The sequence below is a fragment of the Pinus tabuliformis genome, chromosome 3_2 (assembly GCF_031772625.1).
Source record: "Pinus tabuliformis cultivar Carrire ecotype Pingquan chromosome 3_2, CPIR1, whole genome shotgun sequence".
Lineage (NCBI taxonomy): Eukaryota > Viridiplantae > Streptophyta > Pinopsida > Pinales > Pinaceae > Pinus > Pinus tabuliformis.
This window is the reverse complement of record NC_142302.1, coordinates 342,154,039-342,174,436: the sequence shown is the minus strand read 5'-3', so window position 1 is coordinate 342,174,436 and position 20,398 is coordinate 342,154,039. Positions and strand designations below refer to the sequence as shown.

At 37.6% G+C, this 20,398-nt stretch overlaps 1 protein-coding gene across 1 annotated transcript; it reads left to right on the top strand.

Annotated features, from left to right (window-relative positions):
- The first annotated feature begins 14,554 nt into the window (after positions 1 to 14,554).
- LOC149180887 (pentatricopeptide repeat-containing protein At5g27110-like) lies at positions 14,555 to 18,664 on the top strand. The gene has a single exon (XM_089418239.1). The coding sequence runs from the start codon at positions 15,339 to 15,341 to the stop codon at positions 18,015 to 18,017; it is 2,679 nt and encodes an 892-aa protein (XP_089274365.1). The 5' UTR covers positions 14,555 to 15,338; the 3' UTR covers positions 18,018 to 18,664.
- Positions 18,665 to 20,398: the final 1,734 nt, after the last annotated feature.

Here is a 20,398-nt window from a genome sequence, read left to right as displayed (position 1 = left end):
ACCCAAAAAATCCATGCCACCAACAACAAGGTGCAACAAGAGAACCATACACCAACATGTAAAGCCATTCATGTCTAAACCAGCTAGGAAATCACACATTCAAAAGGTTACCTGCAAGTATTAATACTAAAGTTTCTTGATCTTGCTTTCCTTTCCTTGATCCTTGCTTGCCTTCCTTTCCCTTTGCTTGCTTTTCCTTCCTTGATCCAAAGTGAGAGTGCTCCAAGAAAACTCTAAGTGACCAAGAGAGTGAGAGAGAAAATAATGAGAAAGCTCCAAACTTAAACTTGAAAAAAGCCTTGAACTTATCCTTAGGAACCTTTTTATGCATGAGGCCTCTAATTTCTTCATTTTCCATTATTTTCCTTCAATTTCCTCCTCACATGCAAACTATGACCTTTCACCTTACTTTTCTCCTAATTTCCTTTATTTTCATAATTAATTTTGTGCCAAAAATGCCTTTTTTCCTTTTAATCCCTTTTCCTTAGCTTTTCCAATTTTCCTTAGCCAAAACACATGTCTAGTGATGTCCGCTAGGATATCTTCGCCCAACATTCAGCTTGGAATAAGTGTCCCTTAACCGTGGTATTATTTTTCCTTTATTAACTTTTATTACATGAAATTTTCACTAGGGTTGTTACAATAAGAAACCATTTTCACATGTCCCCTTCAAGGGCTTGTATGAATAATATCATGAAAACATCCTCATCTTTGACCATGAAGTTGTTGGTGAAATCTTGAAACGTGCTAATGTGTTCTTTTGTGACCACTCTCTTCTCACAACTGAACTTAGGTAGTATATTTAAGTAATTTTCAGGCATGTTGTATAGCAGCTGAGGAAAATCTAATGGGGAATTTCATGCTACCACCCAAGCCAATGGTTGATTAGGATAATTGTAAGGTTGACCTTATCTAGCCATAATGTGTCGTAGAATCAAGTCTTTAGTTGCAAATGAAATCAGAGTTATGCTCTTCTCATTTTCTTATGGAGTCACCTTTTTTAGTTTGTTCCTAGGATTGAGTGAGTCACAACACTCAAATGCTATCTATGAGGGTGTAGTATTCATATGAATAACTTTGGAGCAAGGAATTTGAGAAATCGCTATTTCTAAAGGTGGAGGGGGAGTATTGGTTATTTGAGTTCCTTAGGGTTTTTCCAAGAGGGTTTTATTTCACTAGTTTTGAGGTGTAAAGGAAACTTTCATGGTTAAAGACAAGAGGAATCAAATCTTGATCTGGATTACTCCGGGTGTGTCTTCTTTATGAAGATAGAGTGTAAACTTGTGTGGTAAGGAGACTAATGTTAAGAATGTGGAAGAATAATTGATGCAAAATGGTATGATAAGTGAATTATGTATAATGGACAGTGTAAGCTAATTGGTCGTTATAGTATAGGAGAGTAGGATGACTAGAATGTTAATGATATGGAAGGAGGAATTTAGATAGTTTAGTCTCCAGGTGGAATGCACAAATAATAATTTTAGACTTTTTCCACCACAAAAATCTTAAATACATGTTGTCATTCCCTTAGAAAGAAGTCAAATTTCCATAAGATTTTGGTCCTCCAAAGTCACACTACATAGTGATGTAGTGCAAATCTTAGGAACATCTAAGTGTGATTCTATTTGTTGCTCTATTTTTAAGATATTCTATGTTTTATATATGGATGTGATCATATTATAATCATGAATATGTGTGTTATGTTTGAGATATTGTTGACTATAATGTGCTAGATTGTGTTCTTTGTCCTAAGGATATTCAAAGGTAGGATGGCCCAATTGCAAGAAAATACAATCGTAAATTTAAACTTTTTTTGTAGATCTATTATATAAATGGTTGTGTCATTCAAATTTGAAATGAGTTAGTCTAACGAAATTTCACTTAATGTTCAAGATGCATGCATTTCAATTTCCCCTTTAAGTGTCACAAGAAAATGAAATTACATGAAGAATTTCACCATAACCATCAAATTAAATCCTTATGTAGATATAACCCTCTCAGTAGTTAAATGTGAATAAGTGAATACAACAAAATTAACATCACAAGCATTCCAGGAATTATTTCACCATTCACATCCAACATTCATTATATATTCTTCAAGAAAACATGAAACATACATGAAAATCTTTCAAATCTTGTTCAGATTGTTTTTAATTAAAAGTTGTTTAGGAATCAAAGTTGAGTGAAAACCACCAGACATTAAATGCTTTTGTTGGGCTGCATTTCTGCTGATCCTGAGTAGGAGCCTTCATAACCCTTGGGTTTGACATAAAGTTTTTAACATGTAAAATATGGATGAAAGATTGAAAATCAAGCCTTGCCCAACTTAAAGGAGAAATTAAGAATTCCTTTAAATAAGTTAAAATCTGATGAATGGAAGAGTAATTAAGAATTCAACCATTAGAAAACACATGATTTGAAACTTACCATTTTCTTGCAAAACCCTTTTAAGAAATATCAAGAAAGTCAAGATACGCTTCAAACTAACTTGATAGATCTTACATTAAAATTGAAACAGGTCATAATACTTGTAGGTTTTAACCCTTTACAAAAATTACCTGCATACGAATTCTAAAAACAGAAAATAAACAATGGTCAGAGCATAAAACATAAAACAAATATACACAGAGATTTTCCCCTGGATCCCAAAATCAGGACTACTAGATTGATTTTTCATTATATTCCTTTCAATGTTACAATACATATATATACATGTTGATGCATCCATAAACCCCAATCCATTAACACTGGATTAGAACATAACCGTAGTTCCCTTGATCGGATCTACAAAATACCATGGACATAAAACCATCATGCCCAAAACCATGTGCAAAATCCATGCACCAAACCATAGCTAGGTCCGCCCACATAATATAGGGTCCAAAAAAGAATTTACTAGGGCGCTGCCAATTGGACTTTGGCTATCACAGTCTATCCTTATAGCTTGTTGTACTAACCCCATTCTTGAACACAATCTTTGCAACCAAAATGCTTCCTTGCTTGCATGAGTGGTTGCCATGTATTCTACCTCTGTAGTTGAAAGTACCACTACAAACTGTCTCTTACTCATCCAACTGACTGCACCTCCAAATAGGTTAAACACATACCCACTTGTAGATCTTCTCTAATCCAAATCTCCAGGCCAATTTGCATCAACAAAGCCACAGATGTCCAAAATTTTGTCCAATCCTAGTCTTCCTTAGTAGCACAAACCATAATCACTAGTGCCACATAAATACCTAAAAACCCACTTCACTTCTGTCCAATGCTCTTTCCCTGTTTTGACATAAACCTGCTCAATAATCCCACTGCATGTGCAATGTCTGGTCTAGTAGAGACCATTTCATAAATTAGGTATCGACTACACTTGCATATGGAAAATGAGACATGTTCTCTTCCTCTTATAATGTCTTGGGACACCGTTCAATAGATAACTTTACACCTACAAGAATACAAATCTTCACTAGTTTACTATCTTGCATATTAAACCTCTACAATATTGTCTCAACATACTTCATCTAGTTTAACCAAAGCTTCCTATTTGCCCGATATCATTTAATTTCCATGCCCAAAATACATTTTTTGGCACCAAGATCCTTCATGTCGAATTTGGAGGACAATTGGGTCTTCAAAGCCTATATAATATCTTTTCTGTTCCCAACTAGCAACATATCATCCACATACAAGACCAGATAAATAACACAGTCACCAATTAATTTAAAATACACACAGTGATCTGCTTTGCTTCTAGTGAACCCAATTCCTCATATAAATGCATCAAATTTCTAATACCACATCCTTGGTGACTGTTTTAACCCATACATAGAATTTTTTAACTTGCATACTAGTTCTTTTTTACCCTTCACCAAAAAGCCTTCAAGTTTCTTCATGTAGATCTCTTCTTCTAGATCCCCATGAAGAAGTGTTTTCTTCATATCCATCTTCTCTACCTCAAAATAAAAAGCAGCAGCAACAGATAAAAGTAATCTAATAGAAGCTACCTTGGCAACAGGAGAAAAAATATCACCAAAATCAATTCCTGGCACCTTGGAATAACCTTTTGCTACCAACCGAGCTTTATATTTCTCAACCTTTCCTTCTGCATTCATCTTCTTCTTGAACACCCATTTGTTTCCAATGGGTTTCCTTCCAGCTGACAACTCCACCAAATCTCAAGCCTCATTTTTGTGCAAATATGCCATTTCATCAACCATGGCCTCTTTCCAGAGTTTACCATCCTCCGAATATACTACTTCCCTCACAATTTTGAGATCATCATCAGTAATAGATAAAGAAAAATTGAACAAATAGTAGAAGGACTATACCTTTCTGGTTGCCTTCTTTCTTGAACTGATCTTCTCATCGCTGGAGTTTGTGGCTCTTCATCTTCTGATTCCTCTTCTACTATAGATTTTGATTCTTCCTCCTTTAGCTCAAACTCTATCTTCTCATGTTCGTTTGGTAGGACTTCATGTTTAATAACATATTTCACCTCTCTAAACACCACATCTCAGTTGTACACAACTTTCTTTGTTTCTAGGTTCCAAAGCTTATAACATTTTAAACCGTCCTTATACCCAATAAAGATGCACTTTTCAAATTTACTATCCAACTTTGTATTTTCTCCTTTGGAACATATGCATCACATCCAAATACCCTCAGATGTGAAAGAGAAGGTTTATTTTTATGCTCCAACGTTGATGAAGGTGATCTATTGACCAAGTAACATGTAGTCCCCAGAACCTTTGCCAAAAATCCATGTCCTAACCTGGCACCACTAAGCATGCTTCTTTCCCTTTCCATCAACATCTTATTCATTCTTTCTGCAACCCCATTTTTCTCAAGTGTGTATGGAGTAGTCTTTCATCATGCTATACCACACTTCTTACAGAACTCTTCAAATTCCTTCTTGCAAAACTTTCCATCGTTATCTATCCTTAGCACCTTTATCTTCTTCTCTGTCTAGTTTTCCACCAAAGCCTTAAATTCTTTAAACCTGTCAAAGAATTTAGATTTCTTCTTGAGAAAATGTATCCATGTATTCCTTGAGAAGTCATCTATAAATGATACATAGTACATATACTTTCCCAGTGATGGAACCAACATAGGTCCAAACACATCATTGTGCACAAGCTCTAATATATATTTCACCCTCTTACCACCAAGGGGAAGCTCACCCAATTCTGCTTCCCATATCCAAAATTTTCACAGAAATCAAAATTCATAGAGCTATTAGACATACCTTCTACCATACCATTACGATGAAGTATTCGAATGCCCTTCTCTCCAATATGTCCAAGCCTTTGATGCCATAGCATGGTAATTCCTCCAAAGACCACTAGATTTTCTGCTCCACTTTAAGGAACCACAAAACTGTTGCACCCATCAATAACAGTGCTACCTTGAAGATTGCATAGATTTCCAATCCGAATTCCTTGCATTAATACCAGTGCTCCCCGAACCATCTTGCAAGTCTATTTCTCGAACACTGTTTTTACACTTGCATCATCTAGCTTTCTTACAAAAATCAAATTTTTGGCCAATGCAAGAATATGCAGAACACCCGTAAGTCTTCTAAACCTTCCACCTTGTAACTTCAACTTGAATTTTCCATGAATAATGATTCTAGCCTACCTATCATCCCCTAAGAAGACATCATCACCATCATATTTCTCATACTCCCAGAACCACTCTCTATGGGGAGTGAAGTGAAGGGATGCACCTGATTCAATCAACCATGCCTCATGATCTACATGTGTACTTGAAGAAGAAGCCAAGTACACATCCCCACCTTCATCTGAGGTGGTTTTTACCTCTGTAGAAGGAGCATCATTATACCCCTATCCTTTCTCAAGAGCTTTAGATTTACACTCCCTTTTGAAGTGCCCTTCCTTTCCGCATTTCTAGCACAACTTTACAGGTTTTCCTTGAGATTTAGATCTCCCTCTAGATTTAGATCTCCCACTCGAGGACTTGTTTTTGTTTCTATTCTGGGACTAACCTCGTGAAGATATGGAATCACCATTCTAGCAAAGCCCCTTTCACCCCCAGTGAAGATAACATTTGCCTGTGGTCTGCTGAAGAAAACAATACCCCTTCCACCCCTGGTGGAGATAGTACTCGCTTGGCAGCTGCAAAGAGCATCCTAGTGCCTCTTTCATAGGTGACAAACACAGGAACAGGAACCTTCTTTGTTTTATTTTCAGACTCCTTTTGTTGCCTGGAAGGTTCACCTTCCTCTTGAAGATCTGGAAATATTTGAGGCCCCTTGAAGCACTCATGGGCAATGAAAGTTTCCCATGACACTCCCAACTGAGTGAGCTGATGCAAAACAATAATTTTGATGACAGAAAAATGATAAATACTATTGAGTTGTTGTGGATATGGTTTTCTTTTTGCAATCACTGTCATCCTCTCTATGTTTTTACATATGAAATAAGGAATTCTCATCATTCTGACCCTGGTGAAGTGCATAAGCAATCTGATGTGGTAGGCATAAATTCTGGAGAACCTACCCTCACATGTAAAGTATTTGATGATAAGTTTCATGAGTGGAACATACTAGTCCTCCAAAAATTTGAAAGGAAACACCCTGCTAAGTTTACCATGGTACTTGGCCTTGATATAAGGCTCATAATGCTGCTTACTGATATTTTGCCTTTTGTTCCACTTTTCCCCTACATCTGGAATTCTTGTGGCCTCTGCAATGATAGTTGGTGAAAGAGTGAAGTTGACCCCAACAAGATGTACCATATTGTTATCCATGTTTATGACAAATTGCCTTGCTAACTCATGGTGATATTTGACCCTCTCAACCATTTCACAAAACTCAAAACAGGACTAATATCTGAAACATGTGGTGGCTAGTGGGAAAGCAAGGAGTTCACTCATGTTGATAGGTTCCTCCCTAATGATTTTTCCACCTTCGTGAGGCTTCCTGGACTGCACATTTCTTTCCCTTGAGCTATCACTAAGTGTGTCTTCTTCAAAATTTGATTCACTACTTCTTTCCATGCTTGTCTCCATGATATAATGTGATAATGATATGGTGACAATGACAATGGGTGGGGACAAAGAAGATGAGTATGAAGAGATTTTGCAAATGGAACAATAGTAATGAAGTGGAGTAGGGGAATGAAGGGAAAGATTTGGGAAACTAGGGTTTTGACTTATGAGGGACTTAGGGTTTAATAAAGGGGATTAGTTTCTTAGGGGATTAGGGAAAGGGAAAATGGAATCAATGGGTAGTTTCTAGTGCAATGAAGTTTGGGAAAAGGGACAAAGGATGTTGGTTTTGCAATGATGTGATAGTTTTGAAATGAGGTGACAAAGAGTATGGAGGCAAGCTAGGGTTTTGATTTCAGGAAGCAAAACTCATGAACAAAACATGAAAAAGACTTATTTCAGCTTAGGATAGATGAACACTTACTTGTAGGGGGTGAATGCAGCATTTGGGAGAGAATGAGATGAATTTGAGTGAGTTTGGAGCCTCCTTGGCCGATGCACAGTGCACTGGGCCCAATGCGCAGTGCCTCTGTAATTTTACACAGAGAAAAGTTGTATGATGCGTAGCGCCAACCCTATGATGTGCAGCGCCAGCCAAAATTGCTACAAAATCTGGGTTTTCTTCCTCTTTTGTTCAATTTCCCTTCAAAACACGATTTTGGCTCTCCACTTGACTTTTTGCACAATGGAATGACTAACTAGCATGAATTTGCTTTATATATGATGCACTTTAATTTTTCTTCATTGCAAACCCACTTTTATAAAGTCTTAGTCACTTTTTCTCAAAAACTCTGTTTTTCAGTTGAAGTTTGACTTTTTCTTGGCAATTTGATGGACTGATGTCTTGGTGCTTTTGTTTTTGTAGTGGCAGGAGTTGGCAAGGTGACCAGGAACAGCTGATGAGCTTATTACATACAAAAACACTTAAATTACATGAAATTTTTTACAAAATATGGAAAAACTATGTTTTCACCTCAAAATAGAGTTTTGAGGTAAAAAATATTTATTGAGCATATCAGAAGTAAATTTATGATTTTATGAAACTATTTATCCTCCTCATGTTCCTGCTGACCTTTTTATTCAATTTTGGATGACCATGATGACAAACCCTAAGACCTAGTGAAACTAAACCCTAAAACTGAATGAAATGAACTGAAATGACTATAAATGACTAAAAAGAGGTTTTGAACAAGCCAACAGGTATATGACATGAGGGAAACTGAAATGAAGCCACTACCATTAGTTGATCCATGACCTAATGGAATGCAGCTGATCGAATAAGATATCTAATATGCATGCAAAAGAGCAATTTGATCACCGATGGAAGTGTGAAGACACTGACACTAACAATACCCATTTTGTCCCAATAACATTTTTATCATGAGGTCTTGGTACTAATTCCCATGTATGGTTAATTTCTATTCGGTCAAGATCTTCATCCATAGTCTTAACCCAACATTCATCATTGCTAGCTTGATTTACATTTTGTGGTTCAATTGTGGATAGTAAGGATAGACAACTAGAAGTTCCAACAAGAGTTCTTCTAGTTTGTACTGCAACTTCCTTATCACCTAGAATTTGAGATTCTAAGTGATTTTTCTGAACATACCTTGATGGAGTCTTTTCTGATGCTTTATTGATTCCTTCTCCAACATTATTTTTTCTTGTTGTAGGAGTATCTTCATCATCTACTGGTGCTTCCTTTTTGGTACCTATGGATGCTTCATCAATCACAACATCAATGCATTCAACAATATTTTGAAGTCTTTTATTGTAGCATTTATATCCTTTGCTTCTAGAGGAGTATCCAAGGAGAATTCCTTCATCAGATCTAGCTTCAAACTTTCCAAGTTTATCATCATTATTATTTATGTAACATTTGCTTCCAAAAACTCTAAAATGCTTGACAGTTGGAGGTTTACCAAACCATAGTTCATGAGGCGTTTTGTCACTGTTTACCCATAATGAGCTTTGTTGAGGATGGTTTTCACTGTTGTATGTGTTGCTTCCCCCTAGAAGGTATGAGGTATTCCAAACTCATCAAGCATGTCACGTGCCATTTTTTGGATTGTTTTTTTCATTCTTTCTGCCACTTTGTTTTGTTGAGGGGTTTAAGCTATAGAAAACTGCCTCTTAATGCCATGTTGTTCACAAAATTCAAAACCTCATCCGATATAAATTATCCTTATCTATTAGATCTAAGAAATTTGATTTTCAAATCTAACTCATTCTCTACTAGAGCTTTGAAGACTTTAAATTTATCAAATGCTTCATCTTTATGTTTTAATAAGCCAATCCAACACATGCGAGTAAAATCATCAATGAATAATATGAAGTATTATTCCCCCTAAGGAGACTTCTTTCTCATAGGACCACACAAATCAGTATGAATAAGTTCAAGTGGCTTACTTGAAGCACCTTCTTTGGCATTAAATTGCGCCCTAGTTTGCTTACAAAATTGACATGATTTGCATATGGTACTTTTTGGTAGAGAGATGTTAGGCAAGTCGCGAACTACTCCCATTATGTCTGAATTTTGTAGTTGTCTGAAGCTTAGGTGTCCCAATCTTCTATGCCAAAGCCAACTTTCTTATGATTTGTTCAATTAACAATGTTCTAAACTGCCTTCCAAGACACAGACATTACATGGAGTCCTCGTTCCATTTATGATGATTTTACCTATATCAAGATTTTGAACCACACAATTCTTTGATCTGAAAACCACCTCATGCCCTTGATCACACATCTGAATAACACTCAATAAGTTATGTTTTAATCCATCAACAAACAAAACATTTCCAACTTTAACTTTTTCTTTCAGCAAAACAGTTCCTTTTCCTTTGATAGCAGCAGGTGAATTATTTCCAAATGTTACATTCTTTTCTTTCTTTATTTCATTAAAGGACATAAACTTTTCTTTATCACCTATCATATGTTTTGAACATCCACTGTCAATGTACCACATATTTTCTTGATCTCCTACATATAAAGCTAAACCACAATTCTCAGATTCTATGGTTTTCCTTTTCCATACCTTAGATGTTGTTGCTTTTTGTTCATTCTAAAGAGTAGATCGTATTTTTCTTCTGCATTTAGTTTCTTTATGCCCAAATTTATTGCAAAAGGAACATTCAGATTCATCTTGAAGAGGTGAGAAGGTATTGTAAGAGTATTTCTTTAACCCAGTCTCATTATTTTGTTTTCTTTCTTCTCTAGTCATGATAGTTTTATAAGCAATACACTGAGCAAATTATGACAAGTGAAGAATTGACCATTAAAGTAAAAGTTCTTGGGAGTGTGGTACCTTCTTGTGTAGCTTTCCCTTTGATTGTGATAAGGGTGATTCACCTGAGAAACATTTGATCCCTTACTCCTTTGTTGAGAGCTGGAATTTTGTTGATTGCTTCCTTTTACTGCATTGAGATAACTTCCTGTACCTATTTCAGAAGATTTTACAGTCTTTGATGATTCTCCATTGTATCCGAGACATATTTTTATAATAGGAGAGCATTTTACTTTGATTATTTCTTCTAAGGTCTCAGATCCTTTAGTAAATCTAAGGTTTAGATGTTTTGATTTTTCAAATTCCTTCCTTAGACTTACAACTTCTAGTTCTAACTTTTCATTATGCCTCTCCTTTTCTAGGATTTGTTTCTTCAAAGCATCTTCTGCTAATTTAGCTTCTTCTAAACAAATTTTAAGATGAGTTATTTCTTCTATGAGATTATCCTTTTCTTCTAGGGCATCCATAAAAACATCATCAGATTCATCAATACATTTATCTTCAAATGCCATAAGTAGTTGATATTCTTGATCAGACTCACCTTCTTCTCCATTTGAAATACCATCACTATCTTCGTGTGTGTAGAAGATTCTCTTGTTTTCTTCATCTAATATTCATTTTTGAGCATCCTTTCCTTTCTCATGGTTTTCTCTATAAGGGCATTTAGCAACATAATAACCAACTCTTTCACAAGAAAAACATTTGAAAGGAAGCTTACCTCTAAATTTGCCAGTACCTACTTGGAGTTTCTTTATGAAATTTGCCTCTTCTTCATCTAATACATAACCTGATTCCTTAAACTCCTCCTTTTCCTTTCCTTTAGAAGTAGATTTAAATGCAACTTCTTTGATATACGAGGGACCCCCTTTTCTCATTTCATAGGCAGTTAAAATCTCATGAAGTTGTTCAATAATAAGATTCTTCAAATCCTGCATTTGTTCAACGACAGAGACTTTCAATCGAATTTTGGGGTTAGAGATCTTAAGATTTTCTCAACCAATGATGATTCTTTTATTTCATTACCAATATTTCTCATAGAATTCATGATCTTATCTACCCTAAGAAAGAACTTGCAATACTTTCATCATTATGCATTTTGAGAGTTTCATAGTGAATTCTAAGAGTTTGAAGTTTGACACTTTTTAACTTGGTGTCACCATAACTTTGGATGATCTTGTCCCATATAACCTTTGTAGTATTTAGTTGCATGAATTTGACAAATTCTTATTCTTTCAAGCTTCCTAATAAAGCATTGACAACCTTTGCATTGGTCTCATATTTTTTATTTTCTGCTTCATCTATGGGAATAGAGGATGGATATTGATAGCCTCCTTCAACGATTCCCCAAACATCTGCTCCAAGTGATTGTAGGTAAGCTCTAGTTCTGACTTTCCAAAAAACCAGATTGGATCCATTGAACAATGGTGGCCTGATAGATGTTGATCCTTCTTGGTTTCTCATCTTGATGAATCTTCCTTCAAGTGATCAAGCTTCTTCTGAAGGACCTGCTCTAATACCAATTGTTAGAAAAATACTTGGGGGGGGGGGGGGTGGGTAAATCAATATTTTAAAACTACTTAAACTTTTCTTTTCTTATTCAAATTTATGTACATGACTTCTATGAAGAAAACCTACGTATGTACGTGACTATGATAAAGACAAGTAGTGGCACCTGGTAAAACCATTGGGGTTAAGGCCCTAGGATGACGTGGTGCGTGGGCCCATTCTGTGCGATAAGCGCCACAAGGTGTGAATGTATTGTCATATGGGTAAAAGGGGGTGGGGAAGCTCTAGCATGAGGTGTGTAACACCACATAAACCAGAAGATCGTCCCTAAAATTTTCAGCAAGGAGCAATGTTGAGACTTTCCGAGGTTTAAGTCCCAAGGTGACGTGGCCAAGAAGAGTCCTCACCCATGTACTTTGCATACATTGCATATGTGTTGTAGGTTGGTTCACATGGACCACAAAAATGAGACTATGTGTGACCTAGTATGACTGGGTTGGTTGCTGCCACTTAGCATGAATTGGTGCATGTGTCAGACAACCATGTGGGCGCCACATGGTAGGTTAAATGATGTGGCATTGTTTGTTAAGATAGCTTTAAACAACCATATATTTTGATCCCAATATCAGATAGGGGAAAATTTTATATCGTTGGGAAGGTCTCAACGAGATGGACACAATGGCGTTATCCATTTTAATTTTTAAGGAAAACAGAAAAATTCAAAAATTTTGGACCCATTTCCATAACTGGACCTTGGAGATTGGGTCTGCATAGTAACAACCTCATTTTAACCTTAGTTAGGGCTAGGGATAGTAGGGAGTATGTTACAGTCCATCTACATACTATTTTTCTTCACTTCTTATGAATTTCTTTATCACTGTAACATCTATATATTCCCTCCAGTAACCTTTGTTGATCTATTACTCTAGCATCTATATATTCCCTCTAATATCCATAATATTGGTGTGCTAGTATAATTTTTTTTATTTTTTGGAGCTTGGTATTGTGAGCACCAAAGGAAATTCTTAAACCTTGGTCCTACATATAGACTACCACTTCACCATCAAGCTACTCATGATGTCTGGGCTTACAGAGCTCTTTGGTCTGACGCTTCAATTTTTGGATTCCTTTCTTTTGTTGATTCGTAGTAGTTGTATAAAATTCCATGGCCACTTTGACTGCATCCTGTTCAACCCTAATGTCTCGAGCAGGCATTACCTTACTTCTGTGGTGCTTTCAACCCATCCTCCATAGCCTTTGAGACATGGTGCGACAAGGGTGATTGGGGGATGGCATATCGACTCAAGTGGCAGATCAAGGGGTCAAGAGTGATGCTTATAAATATGAATGGGGTCAATCGAGATGGTGCATGTGGTTATAAACCAGGGGAAGAGCAACAAAGGGAGGAGAGGATAATGCTAATGGAGGAACGGTAACAGACGCACCCATGCGATGACCCTTAAGTGCTAAGGATAGAGACCAAACGAATGAATCCAAGGGAGTTTATTGCCTTCAGCCATCACTGTAATGATCAAGGACCGAGATAATCGCCTAAGAGCATGCATGCATCAAGAAACAATCCCAATATAGAGAGAAGCAAGTGAATGGTCAGAGAGGGAGTAGCCATTATAACATGCACCATTATAAAACCCACTGAGGGGGAGCATGGCATGATATTTGCCACTTGCCCTCATTAAAACATGTCACCTTTTAATCATGTAAAACATCAATTGGCATCCCACTTGGGATAAATAGATCTAATGTTAATAACATGTTTTTCCTTTTAAAAAATCAGAAAATTAGAAAAAACAAAATATGTATATCATCTTAAGTCAATTTAATTTATATTATTTCAAACACCATGTTTGTTTGTTTGCTTGCTTGCTTTTTTAATATAAGTTAGCCACTTTGCATTACGTCAAATGAGGATTACATAGACCAAAAAATTTATGCTATTGGTATGCCCAAAGGGAAACCAAACCAACAACATAAGTTCAGAGTCTTGAGGTTGCTAAAACCTCGTCTAACTAGAGCATCTTGTAAATAGAAACTTATAAAAACAGGTTGGTTGTGCTAGACCTTGACATACATCGACATGAGAAGACAAAAAATACTACTAGTGCTGCAAGCAAAACTAGTGAGTCATAACAATTATTGGGCAGAATCTCCAGGCATTTTTACTAGCTGGTCACTACTCTCATCTGAGGAGAATGAGATATTGGTTGATCTCCTAGCTAAAATGGCCAACTTGCGGTATACTATCAATTTTTCCCTGTAACTTTTCCATTCTAATACAATTCTCCATTGAGTCCTCAAGTTCCTCCATATGTGGCATGAAATATTCAAATGATGTTTAACCTTGTGCCAACTTCATGCCATGATCGATAGTGTGATAAGAGTGCATACAATATGCCAAGTATAGTGAGAAACACAACCCCCTTTTGTGTGAGGTAACATCATATCAAAATGAGAAACCCCCTGCTAAACACTCTCCTTCGGAAATTTCTGACATCAATTTGAAATTGTAAAAAATAAAAAGTATACCATCCTAATTTAATGTATATTATCTCATAAACCAATTTAATGTTTAATGTAAATGTGAAATTAACGACTATTAAAATAACTTCTTTTATGAGCAACGGAGCTCGGAGTTCAATTAAATATTGACCACAGGTTGCCAACATACAGATGAAATTTTCATTCGTAGCTTTCGAGCTTGGGGGTTTGAATCCCGCTTACACGGAGCTTGGCATCTTGGTGGAATTATCAGGGCTACTGCAGGTGTCCTTCCTTGTTTAGAAGACGGATCAAATCATGCAAAAGTTCAACAAAGCGTAGATTCAAGCAGGTCCGGCAGCGGGCTAATTGGAGAATTAAATGAGAACTAATTTCTTTAAATGTTGGATTGGTTTGATTCAGTGAACACTGAAACAATAACGTAGAGATTCGAGAAACGATACACTGAAACAGATTGTACCAGTCCTAAGTTAACCTATCAAATTTAATTAAGGGAGGAGTAAAACAAAAACCTGGACACAAGTATGATTCAGTGTTTTAATATTTCCAACACTGCATAATGTTTGGCCTCTCTGAGCATTTGTCACTGTCACTAAAATATGGCCTTGCCTCAATGCGGGACACCCAACGTAACTTACCCCTGAGAAATCCTGCCGGAATTATTTTCACCTGTTTGAAATTGGATAGGATTTGAGGACGTGCATAATTTTGGCCATTTTAATAAACCCATTTTACTGTTTTTCAGATGCAGCCTTATAAATCCTCTCGATGCATTTTACCTATTTTAGTGGATCAGTGTCTACCTGTAAAATAACATTTCATCTGGATTAAAATGTGGCATTACCTCTTTCTTCACCCATGGCCGCCCGCCATGATTATTGGTTTTAGGGCATTTGCAATCTGTTGAGAAAGTATCTAATGGTGTTCATCTACTATTTCTGTCAAATTCCAAACAATTAAAGAAACGGAGAAACAATCTGATGTTGAGAAGATGTGAGTCGGAGTTGCAGCAACGAGAGTCTCATACATGTTAAAGAACCAGAATGCAATGTTTTTCACCCCAGTGCTTCTTCACATTCACTCCAAAAATGTCTCCACTTGTGCTGTTAAATCACAACCCAATATACAAATGCTTTGTGAGCAGAACCGATTGAAAGAGGTGTTGCAGGTATTGAATACCATAGCCTGTCCCGCAGACTCTTTCACATACGCTTCTCTATTGAAGGATTGCACTAAGAAGAAAGCCTTGGCAGAGGGCAAACTTGTCCATGCCCACATGAAGGAGCGCGGATTCATACCCAACAAGTTCTTGCTCAATTCCATTATCAACATGTATGCCAAGTGCCAAAGTCTCGCGGATGCTCGGAGGGTTTTCGACCAAATGCCAGAAAGAGACGCGTTCTCATGGACTAGCATGATTTCGGCTTGTATCTGCACTGGCAATCCGGCGGAGGCATTGGCATTGTTTCGTCAAATGCAAAGGATGGGATTCGAACCCGACCAGTTCACCTTCGGGACTGTTCTCCCTGCCTGTGAGAGCTTGGCAGATGTGGAAGCTGTCTATGGAGCTATAATTAGAAGTGGAAAGAAGCCTGATGTCTTTGTGGGGAGTGCCCTTGTAGACATGTATGCAAAATGTGGAAGCATAGAGAATGCACGCACTATGTTTGATAAAATGCCTGAACGAGATGTAGTATCCTGGAATAATATGATTGCAGCTTATGTCCGAGAAGGGTGTGCTCGTGAGGCCTTGGATATGTTTCAGCAAATGAAACGATCAGGTATCCAACCCAATGAGTTCAGTTTCTCCACTGTTATCCCTGCTTGCACGAAATCTGGAGCTCTTGAACAGGGGATTGAGGTCCATGAAGAAGTCAAGATGTTGGGATTTCAAACCAATGCCTTTGTCGCCAGTGCCCTTGTAGACATGTATGCCAAATGTGGAAGCTTAGGGAATGCACGTAACGTGTTTGACAATATGCGCCAGCGAGATGTTGTTTCCTGGACAGCCATGGTTGTAGGGTATGCGCAGAATGGTGATGTTGATGAGGCTGTGGATCTCTTTGAGAAAATGCCCGAGCGAAACATAATCTCCTGGAATGCGATGATTGCTGGCTATACATATAGTGGACTAGTTAAGGATGCCCTGGAGCTATTTCAGAAGATACCCCAAAGGAATGTCATCTCATGGAACACGATGATTGCAGGATATGCACAGAATGGGCATGCCAATGAAGCCCTGAGGCTCTTTCAGAAAATGCGACTGGAAGGGACGAAGCCCGACTCACAAACCTTTGGCAGCATCCTTCCTGCTTGTGCTAACTTGGTGACTGTGGAAAAGGGTATGGAGATCCATGGGGAAATAGTTAGAAGTGGATTACAATCTGATGTATTTGTGGGAAGTGCCCTTGTAGACATGTATGCAAAATGTGGGAACATAAAGAAAGCCCTCGATGTTTTCAATAAAATGCCTCACAAAAACACTGTCTCCTGGACAGCAATGGTTGCGGGATATGCACAGACTGGGCACAATGTGGAGGCAGTGGAGCTTTTCCAGCAGATGAAATTGGCAGGCATAAGCCCGGATACTAGCACCTTTGCTAGTTTCATCCCAGCATGTACCAGCTTAGCAGCTCTTGAACAGGGAATGCAGATCCATTTGGAAGTCATAACAAGGGGATTTCAGTCTGATGCTTTTGTTGGGAGTGCACTTGTTGACATGTATGCAAAATGTGGGATTATAGAAATGGCGCGCAGTGTATTCGATAATATGACAAAACCAAATGCTGTCCCATGGACATCAATAATTGCAGGATATTCACAGAATGGGATTAGTATGGAGGCTCTGGAGCTTTTCCGACAAATGAAACTGTCAACCGTGAAGCCAGATACAAATACCTTTGCTACTGTCCTCTCAGCATGTGCTAGTTTAGCTGCATTGCAACAAGGCATGGAGATCCACGGAGAAACAATTAGGAGAGGGCTTCAGTTTGATGTCTTTGTGGCCAGTGCCCTTGTAGACATGTATGCAAAATGTGGGAGCATACAGAAAGCTCGCCATCTGTTTAACAAAATGCCCAAACGAAACATTGTTTCCTGGACAGCAATGATTGCAGGATATGCCATGCATGGCGATGGCAAGGAGGCTGTCGAACTCTTTGAACAGATGCAACATTGTGGTGTGAGTCCAAACCATGTAACTTTGGTTTGCATTTTATCTGCATGCTGTCATTCGGGTTTTGTAGATGAGGGCCAACAATATTTCCATTATATGATTCAGAATTACAACATCAAACCGACAATGGAGCACTATGGTTGCATGGTTGACCTTCTTGGTCGCAGTGGGTTTCTCGATGTGGCACAAGAGTTCATCAATAAAATGCCAATAAAGCCTGATGTGAGTGTATGGGGATGTTTGCTTGGTGCCTGTAGAACACATCATAATGTAGAGCTAGCTGAATATGTAGCAGAATGCATTTTAGAGTTGAACTCCAAAGATGCTGCACCTTATGTGCTTCTGTCAAACATATATGCTGCCTCTGGCAAGTGGGATGACCTAGGAAAGGTGCGGAAAATGATGAAAGAAAGGATGGTTAGAAAAACACCTGGATGCAGTTGGATTGAGGTAAATAAACAGATCCACTCTTTTCCTCTATCCTTGTTGGAGAGAGCCCCACAGTCCCACATACAAGCACATTGGATTTAGGCAGAGATTAAAAAGCCTTCTAGGTTAGCAAAGGTGCTAAAGTATGTGCCTCATGCAAAAGTTTTGCTGACTGATGTTAGGAAGAGCAGAAGGATTAACGTCTCTTAAAATGGTGATAAGCTGATTATTGCTTTTTGGTCTATCAAGACATCCCTCTAGACAGCTATGCAAGTAGTTAAGAATCTGATATTATATTATGAAAGTCTCTCTGCCATCAGATTCATTTCCAAGAGTGTTGTGCAAAAAATGGTCGGGTGGGGTGGCAATCACTACTATGATTTCAAGGATGGACAGTTTTCTTGCAGAATTTATTGGTGATGCTTATTAAAGCTCTAGGCATTCTGATTTTCAATTTGATTTTAAGATGTTGAAGCTGAAGCTCTATGCATATTAGCCACCCGTGTTCTCACCATAGCCTGGAAACTCTGCACTTTTCTGAGAGATCAGCACTGACAGATGACAAAAAGCTTGCATTTTCAAACAAGGGTTGAACTACTTTTTCTGGTATCTAACAATGTTTAGTTCTTCAAATTGTAGTGGCTATTTTTATCTGAGACAAGAAGAACAATCACAATAATAGATACTTGTTTAGCAGTTATAAAGCATAGATGAACTTCACAAGACATGTGGTGGGATAATCTCATGTGTAAGGCATATTTTCCTATGCCTGATATTGTAAACAATAACTTCCAAATGCCAAGCAATGAGATTATCCTGTGCTCTTGTCCATGGCATCGCTCCTATCCGACGTTGACTGTATCTTATCGTTCAAATGGACTATAGGAAGGTGATGGGTCATGTACATAATTTTTGTATGGCTCCAAGATTTGATATGCTTCTCTTATCAGCGTAAAAGTGAAAAGCGAAATAAGGGTGGTGAGGACTCCCTGTGTCAGACAGAGTTGGAGCACTTGTTGTGATAATGGCCCAGGGTCAAAAGTTAAAACCTGGGGGCACACTCCCATGATAATGTGGTTGACTGAAGTCTTTACAAGGTGTAGGTCATTCTAAGCCATGATAAAGTGAAGGTGCTCTTATTGATGGAAACTTGACTTAATTGAGAAGGGGGAAGGGGATGAATCAATTTAGTATATTCATCGACAGTTTTTTCTTTTCTTTTAACTGGTTAATTGAAACCTTAAATGAACATCTTAACACATAATGGACAACATATTTGGTATGTGAACAATAAGTAATAAGTAAACCAAAACGTCACATCAAGACATAACAACAACATATATGGACACTAGATATAAGTGGAAACCCATAAAGGGAGAAAACCACGACTTTGTTATTGTTGTGATGCAAATGCAAGCACCAACTCCCTTATTACGTCTGATTTTCTGTAGGCTCCAACCTACAAGATGCTGCTACCTCAATTTTTTTGCAAGCTATAACATGCAAGGAAGCTCCTACTCCCATAAGTTCTATGCAAGTTACAACCCACATGAGACTCCTACCTCAACAAGCTCCAACCTCATATTTATTGAACTACAACTTGAAAGGAGACTAGAATCCCTTGATACATACAAAAAATAACATGTTGATTTACTTAGTCTATAACTCTACATACCTCCATTTTTGTCTCAGCTCCTTTCTCCCCTCAAATTTGCTTTACACCTGCTCTTTGTGTACTAGGGAATTAATGAATAATTCTACAATCAAATCTCACATTCTCTCATTCTCTAACTTTTTAGCCTTTCAAAAGTACATATTTTTATAAAGATAGTTTGATGGCTTTTAGTATTCCACACAAGAATATGAAGTGAACAGTGTTGCCTCTTTGCATTCCACCAATTCGTTTCACATCTTTTCAGATTTTGAATATTAAAAACAAAATAAATGCTCCATCCAATATTATTTTGAGCCACATGTAATGATTAAATACATCAACATAATGCCAAGACCATGTAACTTAACATTTATACTCCACTCACCAAGCATTACCAAGCATCAACAATACTTTTGCATATCAAGCATACCAATAACATATCCTTTGCAATTTCTGCAACTTCATATATCAACAACCTCAACATAATATATTGACATAACACATCAACTGTGCATACACTTTGTCATCACCCTTTGTTGCTCCTTTGTTCTGCGGTCAATAGTTACGTTCTGTTGTTAACACCTTTTCCTCGCCGCTCCTTAGCCATCAGTCTTTGCATCACAACTTCTTCATGCCTTTGCCTTAGCCTTTCATCACAAAAGTAATCATGCATTTTCCTTTGCCTTGCATCACAACATCTCACTCATCATACACATACAAGTTTACCATTAATCACTACTCCATATGCACATAATTTGCCTGACTAATCAATATCAATCAACATATGTAAACACAAGCAACCTTTCACCAACACCCTTTGCAGCATAAC

What these genes read in the sequence shown, in the direction of transcription:
- LOC149180887 (XM_089418239.1), top strand. Translation starts at nt 15,339, where the DNA reads ATGTTAAAGAACCAGAATGCAATGTTTTTCACCCCAGTGCTTCTTCAC.